Raw genomic sequence first — 13,483 nt, forward strand, 5'->3', positions numbered from 1 at the left:
TACCTTCTTTCCCAAATCAGGGCACCCCATACATCATTCCTAAACAGTTAAATAAGCAAAGACTCCAAGGAGAACAAAGGTACTCTACTGCAACATGCCTAACATTTACATTGCCCCTCTCTGCTCATTAAACAGATTTTGTTTAAATAATGAACAAACTGTATTACAGACTCCAATGAGAATTCCAAAATTATAAGTCAACTGATAAAGCTCAGAGGAGATGGAAGAGAACGGGAGGGAGAGAAGAGCAATATTGACTAATATAAAGGGCGCAGCTTGAGAAAGGATATTCCTGCCACACCTGATCAAACATAGTCCACAGAGGGGAGAAGGAAAGAGGAACACGAGAAGAAATGAGGCAAGGCAGTTGGAAATTTGCATCCAGTACAGATTAAAACAAACTCAGTAGGGACTGAGGAAATACAGAATATATATTACTATAAATGCAAAACTGTTCTAAAAGCTAACTCAAATGTCAAAGATTACTGCTTGAATAAATTTGAATATGAAAGTCATTGCTTCTGTAACTTAATGAAGAAATGTTCAAACCGAATGCAAGTAAGAGCTGAACTCTGCCCCTGTGTTGCCTCTTTAAAGTGGAGGTCTCTGACAACAGCACCACATGCAATCAGGGCCCACCAATACCCTGCCTAGGATCAAGTCTGTTCCCAAGAACACCTAGGAAGGATTTCCAGTCAGTGCTACATGACAGAATTAACCTACACACAGGAGACATGAAGACTGGCATGGTCTTTTCACAAGTGATATGAATATCAGGACCATGCCAGTTTTACATTTTACATTTTTAAATCAAAAACTCTGGCAGACCTGCAAATTCTAGATGCTTTTTCCTTATAATACCACCTAATATGTCTCCTTTCGTTTATGTATTGACCCTATTATGTACACTGCACTGTGAAGGCATGGTTTGAAAGTGAACCTAGATTCCACATTCTTGGTGCCAGCTATGAATGCAATGCTGTTCTATACCGATAGGTAATCCATATCCTTATTTTAAAAAAACAATAAATCTATCTGTGCAGAATATAGGCATGTGCCCTGATTCTCTACACACCCAATATTAACTAAACAGCAACAACAGCTTACCAGTTATGTTATTCAGCACTTCTTTCAAGACACTGAAGCTGTGCAAAAGAGGATCACGGTCTTCATCCTAAACACATGAAAAGGTTGTTACTAAGTCAGAACTGGACTAAGTTAAAACTCCCTCACAAAGGGGGAGAAAATATTTATATCATCTTTCAATATGCACTTAAACAGATCATTATTCAAAGAAGCCCCAAAGTCTCTCCTGGTCATGTGCGAGTGGGAAAACCATTGGGGCTCACTCAGCTGGAGGGGGGTGGGAACCTTCCTGCCCCCCAGATGAGACGTGCAAACAAGCTGTGTTGTCCCCAGCCCACCAGGAGCTGCGGTGAAAGCACCTCAGCTCCTGCAGTGAGTGCTACAACAGTTTCACCCCACGCCTCGCTGGCTGAGGCCAATGCAGCTTGCGGTGTCACACCAGATTGCAATGTTTGGCTGGTGATGCATCACAATGTTGAATACCTGACACTGCCCAGCCCTACTAGTAGTATATGGTCATTGACTGCTGGGAATTAGTTTCAGGATGTTGCCTTGTGCTCCGGCCAGCTTGCTCGCCCACCACCCCTTGTGCCAGTTCAACAGTAGCAGCATCGGCATGCCACCCCATTCCTGCCAAGCTGCTAATCCAGCTCGATTGCATTGTGCAAAATGGGTGTTAGGAGGAAGGTCACAGAGGTAGCACGCAGTTCCTTTGCCAAAATGATTCCAGCTGCTACACAGAAAGCATCTATATCCAGGTCAGCAGGGGTGTGGGTGGGTATGCAGAACAATCCTATGTAGGCCTACTCAGAAGTCCCACAGGGTTGGTAAGTATGCACAGGGTTGGTAAGTATGCATAGATTCACAGCAGCCTTAAGAAATGAATGGGATCAGCAGTATGAATGGCTAAACACAGTTGTGAGTAACCTGTGGCCCACCTCCAGATGATGGACTGTCATAGGTTTCCCTCCCTGTTGCCCTCTGGATGTTGCTAGACTACAACGTTCATAATCCCTGACCACTGGCCATACTGGCTGTGGCATATGGGATCTGTTGTCCAACAACATACTTCCTATCCCTAGACTATCTCAAATGGGATGTCCATTTTAGTTTCACCTTGGGCAGCAAAATGTAATGGAATAGCCAACTGCCACAGCAGAAGGTTATAAAGTTGGGGAGGAATTTGTATACTTTTATTATTTCTTTACAATATTCTCAGAACTGTGAAGGGCACTTTACTTCATACCCAAAGGCACTTTGTCCTTAAATTGTTGTCTCTCAATTCTTAAACTGCTCCAATCAGAAGTTTAAAGCTTTGATCAGAAGTATTACATCACATGGGTGTGTGCATTTTTAAAGCTTGAGAAAAAGCATTTTAGACAGGCTCTGAAAGACAATGTTCAAGGCACCAGGATTTGAGAACAGAAAGTGACAACCCTTTATTCCAGTTCAAAGGTGTGGAAAGACTGTACCAACCCCTCCAACAACACAGAATTTAACAACCAATCCTAAAGGGGGTACCGATACTGCCAGGAGGATGTTTAGTGCTACAAGAGTACGGTATATATGAAATGAAAAAGACCGAAGAAGTCTGTGGATCCTTAAAGACTAACACATTTGTTTCTACATAAACTTTTTGTAAGCAGGATCTTGTTTTATCAGATGCTTGTTTTATCAGATGCACAAACTATGCAAATAAGTAGGTATTATATGAATGGGTGTATAAAAATGTAGCACACATAATACTACTTTGCACATTTCTAATGCTCAGAGAGCATCTTTGTGATCCTAACAACCCTGCAATTTAGACCAGTATTATTATCCCAATATGTGGGTGCAGTAGAGTGGGCTCACAATATCCTGTTGGTACCCCGTCCCAGAGTTCAGCACTTTTCAGTCTCTTATACAGTAGATGCCACATTCCAAATTATTTTGTTAACTAGAATTAGACAAGTGCCTACAGCAACATATAGCAAATAACTATTTCAGTTTCTCACATATGTTTGATATTAGACATATTCAATATTTACTTAATAGAACACTCAATAACTTACCAAATGTGTATGAGTACTCCATCTTGCACTGCGTTTTATGGCTCCTACTACTGTATTGATTTCACCTTGAATAATATAAATGTTCTTATCCACAATCCTGACAGACCTAGAATTGAAAAAATAAATTAGTACCCATTCAAATACAAAAAATAACATTATTATTCCATACCAGGAAAGAAATTCGAAAGTATGTCCCAGAATTTACTCTTTGGATGCCAAAAATTATAGAAATATTTCATGAAATGAGAAATAGTTAAATTATCTTGGTGCAGTCTGTTTTATATGTTTTTATTATTAGCTATTCCACCCTATCTTTTAGTTCGCAGAGAGGCCCCAAAGCAGCTCACAAATCAGGACACAATGTTTTTATGTTAGTTTCTCAAGACACTGAACCCATCAAACCAAAATGTTTAATCAGAGTCAAGTCTTCCTTCCTTCCTTCACTTGCTTTGGGGAAATAAGGGTCAGCATGTACAATAAATCTAGAGTTTCACTATTTCTTTTAAGATACAACTTTTAGCGCTTCAAAAGCAAGAAAATCCTTAAAGGCCACTATAAACCTGGAGGGAAAGGACTCATGACTTCACAGTCTAGACCCAGCAAACCACAGATTGTGCTAAGTAAACCACTACAGGAAAGATATGGGTTGGTACTTGGCATACAACTTATCTGGCAATCAACTGAGCACTGTAAAAGGGGGGGGGAGAGGGAGTAAAGCCTGCCAGTGGTTAACAGCCTGGAAGCAAAGGATCAGAAATGCATACAGAAGTGAGGAACAATCCAAGTAGTGCATCTCTGCAGCAGTGTAGTATTTGGAAAAGCAAAGAAATATATACCAATCTGGGAAGCAGCCAAAAGCACACCCTGCCCATTAGAGTAGGCTTCCCTCCCCAATTTCTAGGGTACCATTTGGTAGGTACCGTGTTTCCCACATTTTAAGACACCGTCTTATATTAATTTTACTCAAGAAAATAAGCCTATGGCTTATTTTCGGGGGGTGTCTTTTTATTATTATTACTGTAAGTACCTCCTTACAACTAGTAAGAACTGTACACTGCTTTAAGAAAGCAGCGCTACAAATGAAGGCAGGAAAGAGGAAAGGCTTTTCTCCCGCCCTGCTTTCTCCCTCCTTGGCTCCCCTCCTTCCCTTTCAGGCGCACTGACCCAGACACGAGAAACCCACTCACACAAGCCGCCCGCAGCAACGAGCTGAGCCAGGCGGCGAGCGGAGCAGCGCCTTGCCTTGGACTGCATCCACCGCCTCCTCCTGGCGCCGTTAATGCTGCCACCACCACGGTTGCCCCTGCCATTTTTCTGCCGGAAAGGGGTCTGCGGGAACCAGGGCGAACCAACACGCAAGTGTCGAGCTCTTTTGCCTGGCTCTGCCCTTTACTTCCCGCTTCCTCCCGCCGCCGCTCTGCCTTGGGCCATGCGGCCCCAGAACGTTTCGGCGGCGCGGCTCCTCCCGCCGCCTGTCACCTGCCGCCGCTCTCCTTCGGGCCATGCGGCCCCAGAACGTTTCGGCGGCGCGGCTCCTCCCGCCGCCGCTCGCCTTCGGGCCATGCGGCCCCAGAACGTTTCGGCGGCGCGGCTCCTCCCGCCGCCTGTCACCCGCCGCCGCTCTCCTTCGGGCCATGCGGCCCCAGAACGTTTCGGCGGCGCGGCTCCCGCCGCCTGTCACCCGCCGCCGCTCTCCTTCGGGCCATGCGGCCCCAGAACGTTTCGGCGGCGCGGCTCCTCCCGCCGCCTGTCACCCGCCGCCGCTCTCCTTCGGGCCATGCGGCCCCAGAACGTTTCGGCGGCGCGGCTCCTCCCGCCGCCTGTCACCCGCCGCCGCTCTCCTTCGGGCCATGCGGCCCCAGAACGTTTCGGCGGCGCGGCTCCTCCCGCCGCCTGTCACCCGCCGCCGCTCTCCTTCGGGCCATGCGGCCCCAGAACGTTTCGGCGGCGCGGCTCCTCCCGCCGCCTGTCACCCGCCGCCGCTCTCCTTCGGGCCATGCGGCCCCAGAACGTTTCGGCGGCGCGGCTCCTCCCGCCGCCTGTCACCCGCCGCCGCTCGCCTTCGGGCCATGCGGCCCCAGAACGTTTCGGCGGCGCGGCTCCTCCCGCCGCCTGTCACCCGCCGTCGCTCTCCTTCGGGCCATGCGGCCCCAGAACTTTTCGGCGGCGTGGCTCCTGCCGCTGCCTGTCACCCGCCGCCGCTCTGCTTCGGGCCATGCGGCCCCACAACATTCCAGCGGCGCGGAAGGGGCCAGCAGGGCTCCCGACGCCGAGGGGTTTTCCCTTCCGGGCGCTTGGCCCAAGTGGAAAAAAAGTCCTGGGAAGAGCGGAAAGGCTCCCAGCGTGGCTCGCCTGGTGACGCGCTCAATTCATGCACCCCCTCCCAACTGGTTTCAAGCCTCTCGAGGCTGTAAAGGAAAGCAAGAAGGTACGTCTTATTTTCGGGGTATGTCTTATATTTCGCGAATGCATAAAAACCCTGCCATGGCTTACTTTATGACTACGTATTAAAAAAGGGGAAACACGGTATCTCACTGATAAAGTCACAGAGATGGGCTACCATGGAAGAGGACTAAAGGAAAAGGGGGTAGAAGGCAGAAGATTGAGATAAGAAGAATGTGATGAACGGATCACTGCATGAGTGGTGTAGTGCAGGGGTAGGCAACCTCAGACCCGTGGACCAGATGCGGCCCAATAGCCTTCTCAATCTGGCCCGCGGACGGTACGGGAATCAGCATGTTTTTACATGAGTAGAATGTGTCCTTTTATTTAAAATGCATCTCTGGATTATTTGTGGGGCCTGCCTGGTGTTTTTACATGAGTAGAATGTGTGCTTTTATTTAAAATGCATCTCTGGGCTATTTGTGGGGCATAGGAATTCATTCTCCCCCCCCCCAAAAAAAATAGTCCGGCCCACCACATGGTCTGAGGGACGGTGGACCGGCCCATGGCTGAAAAAGGTTGCTGACCCCTGGGGTGTAGTGCCAACCACCTTGAAAGAGGCAGTGGTACAGTCCCTACTTTAAAACCCAATCCTGACCCTGAGATTCCTGATTACTGCTGCTGATCACAAATGCTCCCTTCAGGGTCAAGGTGCTTGTGCAGGGGTGGGGTAGGGTAATGGCCTAGCTTCAGAAACACTTGGAGGAAACCAATTATCTAGACCAATTTTAGACAGGGTTCCAAACCAAGCTTTCGGACTGAATCAGCTTTAGTTGTTCTGATGGATGTCCTTTACTAGGAAACAGACAAAGGGAGAGTAACCCTGTTACTCTAGCTGGATATTTCTGCAGATTTTGACAGCGTTGAACATGGTATTCTCCTGGGCCAACTCGATGAGATAGGACTTGTGGGTGCTGTGTTGCAATGCTTAGATTCCTATCTGAGGGACCAGATTCAGGGAATACTGTCCAGACACCTACACTCTCAGATATCACTAAGAACTATTCTGTCCCCAACACTATTTAACATCTAAATAAACTGTTGGGGGCAGTCATCAGGATTTTTTGGGACACAGTGTCAGCAATCCCGAGCACTGCTTCTCTGTTATATCTAAATAAGACACAGTTTCGGTTTTGAACTAGTGTCCAGATGGAGTAATGAGCTGTATAAAGGTAATAAACTGAAAATGAATCAGCTGCATTTGATATTTCTTTATCTACTACATTCTATAAGGCAGGCTTCCCCAAACTCAGCCCTCCAGATGTTTTAAGACTACAATTCCCATCATCCCTGACCATTGGTCCTGCTAGCCAGGGAACATGGGAGTTGTAGGCAAAAACATCTGGAGGGCCAAGTTTGAGAAAGCCTGCTATAAGGAAACAAACAAGAGAGATCTGGATTATCTACTCATATAAATTTTGCACAGCCTTATTCCAGGGTGAAAATAGGCCCTTGAGTGTTATACCATGAGAGAAATCTTAGGACAGATGATGAAATTAAAATAATTTCATTGTTTTGTTCATTATTCCAGTCAAATCCAATAGTATTTTTATGTATATGCCCTCAATGCAGCTTGCATAAAATGTAATTAAAACACAATTAAAACCAACCTAAAATATAATTAAAATCAAGGAACTGGCAAGTTTTTGGATATTTACTATTCCTAAGATCTGGTAGAGAGGCCTATATCTGGGCTGCACTAGTCATGGAGGCACAATTGTTTGTGGCAAGAGAAAGGGCCTTCTGGATTATGGGAACACTTGAGGTCTAGTTGGTCCCCTCCCTTGCCATTTCTGCCCATTGGTGAAAACCTTTCTCCCCTGGCAAGCTTTCATCTTGCTAGGCAGATGACACATGGTGGACCTTGTTTAGGGTTTTTGTCTACTGCACTGTTTTCCATTTTCACATTGTTTTATTCTTATATTGTTGATAGTATGATACTGCCGTTGTAAGATAGCATTGTAAAATGAGCAATGTGAATGCACTGCAAAAGTACAGGAAACAAATCTTCTGGAAAAAACAAAATGCTGCATTTGTGGTGAATCCACAAGTGGCATGGGCAGCAGGAGTTTACATCATACCTGAATGTAAGTTGGAGGTACCGTACTGTGGGATTAAACATGGAGCAAACTCTGCTGAAGTGCACTAGTGCCTGCTCCCCAATCTAGGAGACTTAAGACAAAACCACACCCAGTGTTTGTTAAGACTGGCATTCTCCAATACTTTAAGCTTTCCTTGTGGCACACTTGCAAAAACGATTGGTCGCTACTTTTGTAGCTCAAAGACTCAACTCTTTCTGTCAAAACCACCTTTAAGAGGTCTATATATTATGACAGCTAACCCTTCTGCTTGTCAGATAGAAATACACATTTGGGTAGTGCAGTCCATGTGTTCAGGTAATCCAGCGTCTACCCCATATTGCATGTGTTCAACAGTCATAAGTAGTTGCCATTTCCACTAAGCTGCAACTCTACCCAACTTCAACCTCCAACAAATCAGGTTTGAGGAAGCTCTATTCAAGTTAGATAGCCACACGGTAATGTATCAAAAAGTAATGAGGACAAGTTGTATCTACTAGTCTTTGGAAAGATGGCAGAGTTGGCATGTTTGTGTGTCACATGAACTCTATCACCACCAACTCAAAAACGAATAACACTATATGGACACGAGGCATGTATACTGTACAGGCCCCAAATGCCAGTTCTGGGTACTTCCACATTCATACTGTCGCCCAGTTCTTTGACTTCCAGCAGACACTTTACAGATCTGTTTTTCCCCTATGTTCCAATAGCATTTGCAGCCATATTTGAAGGTGTTTACAGCCATATTTGAAAGTGTGTAAATATGTAAAGCATTGCCTTATGAGAACCAGCCCAGGCCTACCTGGGCAAGCTTGGAAGGTCACTGAGTCAACGTCCATACCCTCAACCCCTAAGTCACTTGGAGTGTCAATGGCAAGGACGAGATGCAGTGTGTTCCCTCTCATTGGGGGATATTCCATCCACCTAAATGTGAAATTGTGCTGGACATAAGGAATCATTCCACCTAGGACTCCTCTGGAATACTATGGGGTGATGGTAAGATCTCTCCATTCATGCAAAGGGCTAAAAAGACCAGAGATAACTCTAAACCCTAATGCTGCCTCCCATCCAAAAGTGCAAATCAGACTACCTGAGATACTGTCCCTCACCCCCAAATCCTCTGTACTTGACAAGCCTCATTCCTCTCACATTAAACTTTGCATGACACAGGCTGCTGGGTCTTCCCAGGCACCAAGCACAAATTAAAATATGTTCACTATCTTCAAAACCATTCACAATACCCAATGCAATGTAGTGTGTGCCCAGACCCTCGCAGGCAGGATTTTGCCTATCCCTCCCCAACCCTGAAGCTTGTCCCAAAATCAAGCCAATGGCCCAGATCCTTAGGCAAGCAATGTTTTTATAGCCCTGCTGTCACAGATCTTTTAACCAGAAAAGCTGAGAACACAGTCTCAGGCATTCTACTTTGCAAAGTGCACACTGCCTTCACTAACCAAGGCCTTCATTTATGCTTTTTAGGGTACCCCAGCAGCAGCAGCTGAACTGCCAAAACTGGACCGGCTCAGAAAGAGTCACCAATCACCTCAGCTCAGGTGCCCCAAGAGTGCAGGAGGATCTTATGGGAACCTGCACAGGACCCTGAGATATTTGGGGGAAGGCCCTTCTCTCAGTCTCACCCCCCTCAACAGTAACACTCAGTGGGGTCACGGGAGAGGGCCTTATTGTCAGTGGCAGCTCCCAGGAAACTTCAGAACTCCCTTCCTCTGGACCATCTCCCGCCTTGCTGTCCTCCCAACCAGCAGGTGAAAAAGACCTTTCTTACTCCAACAGGCCTTTGGGAACACCTGCTTTTAATTAAAGGTGTCGGCGCTGTTCTTATTGTAATGACTGGTGCCATGCTGATCTTATGGAGATTATTGATTATGTTTCAAAACAGAGCTTAGATAGGTATGCAGTTTTCAATTCCATTGGGTCTCCAGCCACAGGAACCAACTCCCCACCCGCTGCCCTAAAAAAATAAAATATTTGAGGGGTATGGGTCCCCACAAAGTTGATGTGCATTGCCATTCAAATAACGTGTGTGCACCGTGCCATGTGATCAATTATGTGAGGCGTGACTTACACCCTCCCCCCAATATTTTATTCAAGTTGGCACCCGTGTCTCCAGCAGCTGTTGGACTACAACTCCCAAAGTCCCTAGCTAGCAGGTTAGGGGGTGATGGGAGTTGCAGTCCAACGGGAGCTGAGGGCCCACTTTCGATTGGACGCTGCTTATTTCGATGCTTGCTCTCTCTCTTTTTTTAGCGGTTCTTGTTTTTATCTGCAAGCCGCCTCGAGTCCCGTCAGGCGGGGTATAAGTAAATACATAACCATAACAACCACAGTAATAATATCGGCCGGAAGGCAGCCGCCAACCGGTCCCTCGCTGCACTTTGCCTCGGCCCTGCCTCCCGCGACAGGGAAACCGCGGCCTTCGCGACACGCCTGGGCCGGACACCACCTTCGGGCCCTTGCCGGCGCCCACACACGCAGGACAGGCCCCGGGCCCAAACTCCCTCAGCTTCCTCAGCAGGCAAAACCCGACCTAGGCTGCGGGAAGAGCAGCTGGGAATGTCTGGCTGGCTTGGCTCACTCACCCCTCCATCCAACCGGCATCCAAAATGGCGGCGCCTGAGGGCAGTTGTTGAGGCGTCTGAGGGCCTCTCGGCATTGCCGGGGAGCCGGACCGGCGGCGGCCCGCTCCGGGAAGCCCGCTAGCTCCGAGAAAAGCAGCCGCCCCGAGGAACGGCTGGAACCGGCTCCTCTCCTCTCTTCGCTTCTCTCTCACTGACGTGGAAACAAGAGCGCAGCCTAGCTTGCTGCGCGGTTTACTGCCGGGGACGGGGAGGGACCTTAGCCAATCGAAACCAGCATCTGAGGAGACAGGACACCCGCCGCCCAATGGGAACGGCTCATTCCGAGGGAGATTGGCGAGGGGCGGGGAGGAGAAACCCTTCCGCCACCGCCCCCCTAGCGAGGAGCCAATCAGGAGAAAGGCTTGGCGCTATTGGCATCGCTAGTTGCCAATAGCTGTGTGGGAAAGAGAAAGGAAAGGAAAAGCCAACCCTCCGGATAGGTGAGCAGCCTCCCGGGGGGGTGGGGTGGGAGGAGAGAGTCAAGTGTGATTGAACTGCAGAGCGAAGATTTGCTGTGCATTATGGGGTGCAGCTTGTCATTTCTGGGCTGCGTGAGCGTGTGAATGGTCAAACGCGCAACTCATTGGTTTGGCGTATGTTTTTGTGTGTGTGTGTGTTTTGCTCTCTCCCACAAATTACCACCCAAAAAACAAAATAAGGAAATGCATTGCTGGCTACTGCACTACTACATTTTTACCTTGTCACATGTTAGTTGCACTGAATTTTATTCCATATTACATAAAATTTATGTGCCGCTTGATTTGTGAAAAAATACAATCTCAAAGCGGATTAATAAAAACCTAAAATAATAAAATCAATATAAATCATAGAATTGTAGACTTTGAATACATCCAAGGGTCATCCAGTCCAACCCCCTGCAACAGAAATACTGTACAGTATCTACAAACTTACTCAAAAACATGCAAAAGTTAAAATGCTAAAACAGACTAACATTGCCGGAATAAAGAATTGCTCTTGCCTGCACTGAACCCTTCTAGGAAGGCAATGATGCAACAGAAACCTTTTACAATACTTGTGGTGAGTTGGAGATTTGTATCTTTCCTCTCTTACATCATGGATGTTGACTTTTATTATGGAAATATGTTCTGTATTAGTAATAGTAATGCTATTACGGTACAACCTCATCATGAACTTTGGATAGAACAATAAAACTATGAACTTGGGGGGGGGGGAGAGAGACTATCACGACTAGCATCTAAATCAAGGGAAGTAATAGTACCACTGTATTCTGCTCTGGTCAGACCTCACCTGGAGTACTGTGTCCAGTTCTGGGCACCACAGTTCAAGAAGGATACAGACAAGCTGGAACGTGTCCAGAAAAGGGCAACCAAAATGGTCAACGATGCCTTATGAGGAACGACTTAGGGAGCTGGGTATGTTTAGCCTGGAGAAGAGAAGGTTAAGGGGTGATATGATAGCCATGTTCAAATATATAAAATGATGTCATATAGCGGAGGGTGAAAGGTTGTTTTCTGCTGCTCCAGAGAAGCGGACACGGAACAATGGATTCAAACTACAAGAAAGAAGATTCCACCTAAACATTAGGAAGAACTTCCTGACAGTAAGAGCTGTTCTGCAGTGGAATTTGCTACCAAGGAGTGTGGTGGAGTCTCCTTCTTTGGAGGTCTTTAAGCAGAGGCTTGACAGGCATATGTCAAGAATGCTTTGATGGTGTTTCCTGCTTGGCAGGGGGTTGGATTGGATGGCCCTTGTGGTCTCTTCCAACTCTATGATTCTATGACTGCATATATGTGCAGAGGACAGAATGGAAGCAGACCACACACAAGAGCTAGACTTTAACCACCTAGATATGTTGGGATCTACATATCTGACTGAATGTCTTCTGCATAGGCCTGCTTCTATGCTAAAATCTTTAGATGAGGTGGCCTTATATACCTGCTGGGCATCTGACCCTAAACTGAATCTCACAGCTCTCCTGTAGCTGCCTCTGATTAGTTATCATTTAACTCTTGGGGAAAATAATTAGCATCACATGTCATGTGCATGGAAGTTGCCGAACCAACTAACCAACTAGAAGGATTACTGTTAATAGCACCAGTTTTCCTATACTGTAACTTGATATTGCTGGATAGTTTTGATGAACTGCAAAAGCATTTTTAGTTTGCTTTCTGTTGCCACCCTGGAACTTTTCTTTATTAGTGCCACTTTGTTTTGTACGATTCCTTGCAAATGAAGGAAGACAACTTTTCTGCTTGTATATGTTGATAATATAATTTTGGTTACTGACAAACGAGATTATACAAAAACAAAACTGGGTGCAGGCCTGGCCAGGACATAAGACTGTCTGTGACAAAGGTGACCTGTGCTGCTGGGAACTTCAAGGTCCCTGCTCTCCCTTCTTATGGTCTTTGCACTGGACCAGGAGACTCCAATAGAGAGCATTCCATGTCAAGGAGGAAGGCAAGTGGGCACCCTATCAAATGACAGGGCAGGAGTTACACGGAGCAGGGCCTTTTCACTGGTGGTGCCCATTGTATGCCTCACTCTTCCTATACCTGCTCTCTTTTGGCCTGTATTTTGGAGCTTTATAATTTAGGAAGACTTTGGAAGAAGTGGTTGACAAGTCTTATCAGTCGCTGACATATGAGCAGATTTTAATTGCTGCTATTCTGGGCTTCTGGTGCACCAGGGTTTACACCTGGTTTACGCCAGGATGCCAGAAGGGATACAATTGATGAGCTTTCTCCATTATCTGCACAGCAGGAGGTGTTCAGTCAACAAGGCTAGGGCTGAGCTGAAGCATTCCCTGCTGGTTACCTGCTTTCAGCAATAGGGGTTGCTGTTTGGTAGAACCCAAGTGGTTAGCTGTCAGATTCTAGAGCTCTTAGGTAATTCACAAAATACAGAGTCAATTTGTAAAACACAGTGTTCTTTCATTTATAACAGTAACATAAATCTCAATTGCCACATATTGGGTGTATATTTCAGCAGTTGAATGTACAAGTTTACGGCTATGCTGTAGTGTAGTGCTTATGCGACTGTAAATAATAGGTGGCTGGGCTCATTGTCTTGGGGGTTGGGGGTGGGGGGAAGAGGTGACAAAAATGATTTCCAATAAGTGCCCCCCTTTATTTCCATAACAAGTCCTTGAGTCTGTACTCTGAATAGTGACACCAGTCCAACCCCTGCACAACCTCATCAG

General features: G+C 46.6%; 1 protein-coding gene across 22 annotated transcripts in view; it reads right to left on the bottom strand.

Moving 5' to 3' along the window:
* Window positions 1-10,502, bottom strand: part of GBF1 (golgi brefeldin A resistant guanine nucleotide exchange factor 1) — a 90,682-nt gene extending 80,180 nt beyond the window's left edge. For all 22 annotated transcript variants that reach the window (XM_088670083.1, XM_088670079.1, XM_088670085.1 and 19 more), the window contains exons 1-3: window positions 10,261-10,502; window positions 3,141-3,246; window positions 1,108-1,174 (exon numbers count right to left, since the gene is read on the bottom strand). In XM_088670083.1, the coding sequence (XP_088526209.1) occupies window positions 1,108-1,174; window positions 3,141-3,246; window positions 10,261-10,334 (247 nt within the window). In that variant the 5' untranslated portion in view covers window positions 10,335-10,502. The remainder of the gene's footprint in view (window positions 1-1,107; window positions 1,175-3,140; window positions 3,247-10,260) is intronic.
* Between the last annotated feature and the right edge of the window lie 2,981 nt (window positions 10,503-13,483).

This window comes from Zootoca vivipara, chromosome 5 (assembly GCF_965207765.1).
Source record: "Zootoca vivipara chromosome 5, rZooViv2.hap1.1, whole genome shotgun sequence".
Lineage (NCBI taxonomy): Eukaryota > Metazoa > Chordata > Lepidosauria > Squamata > Lacertidae > Zootoca > Zootoca vivipara.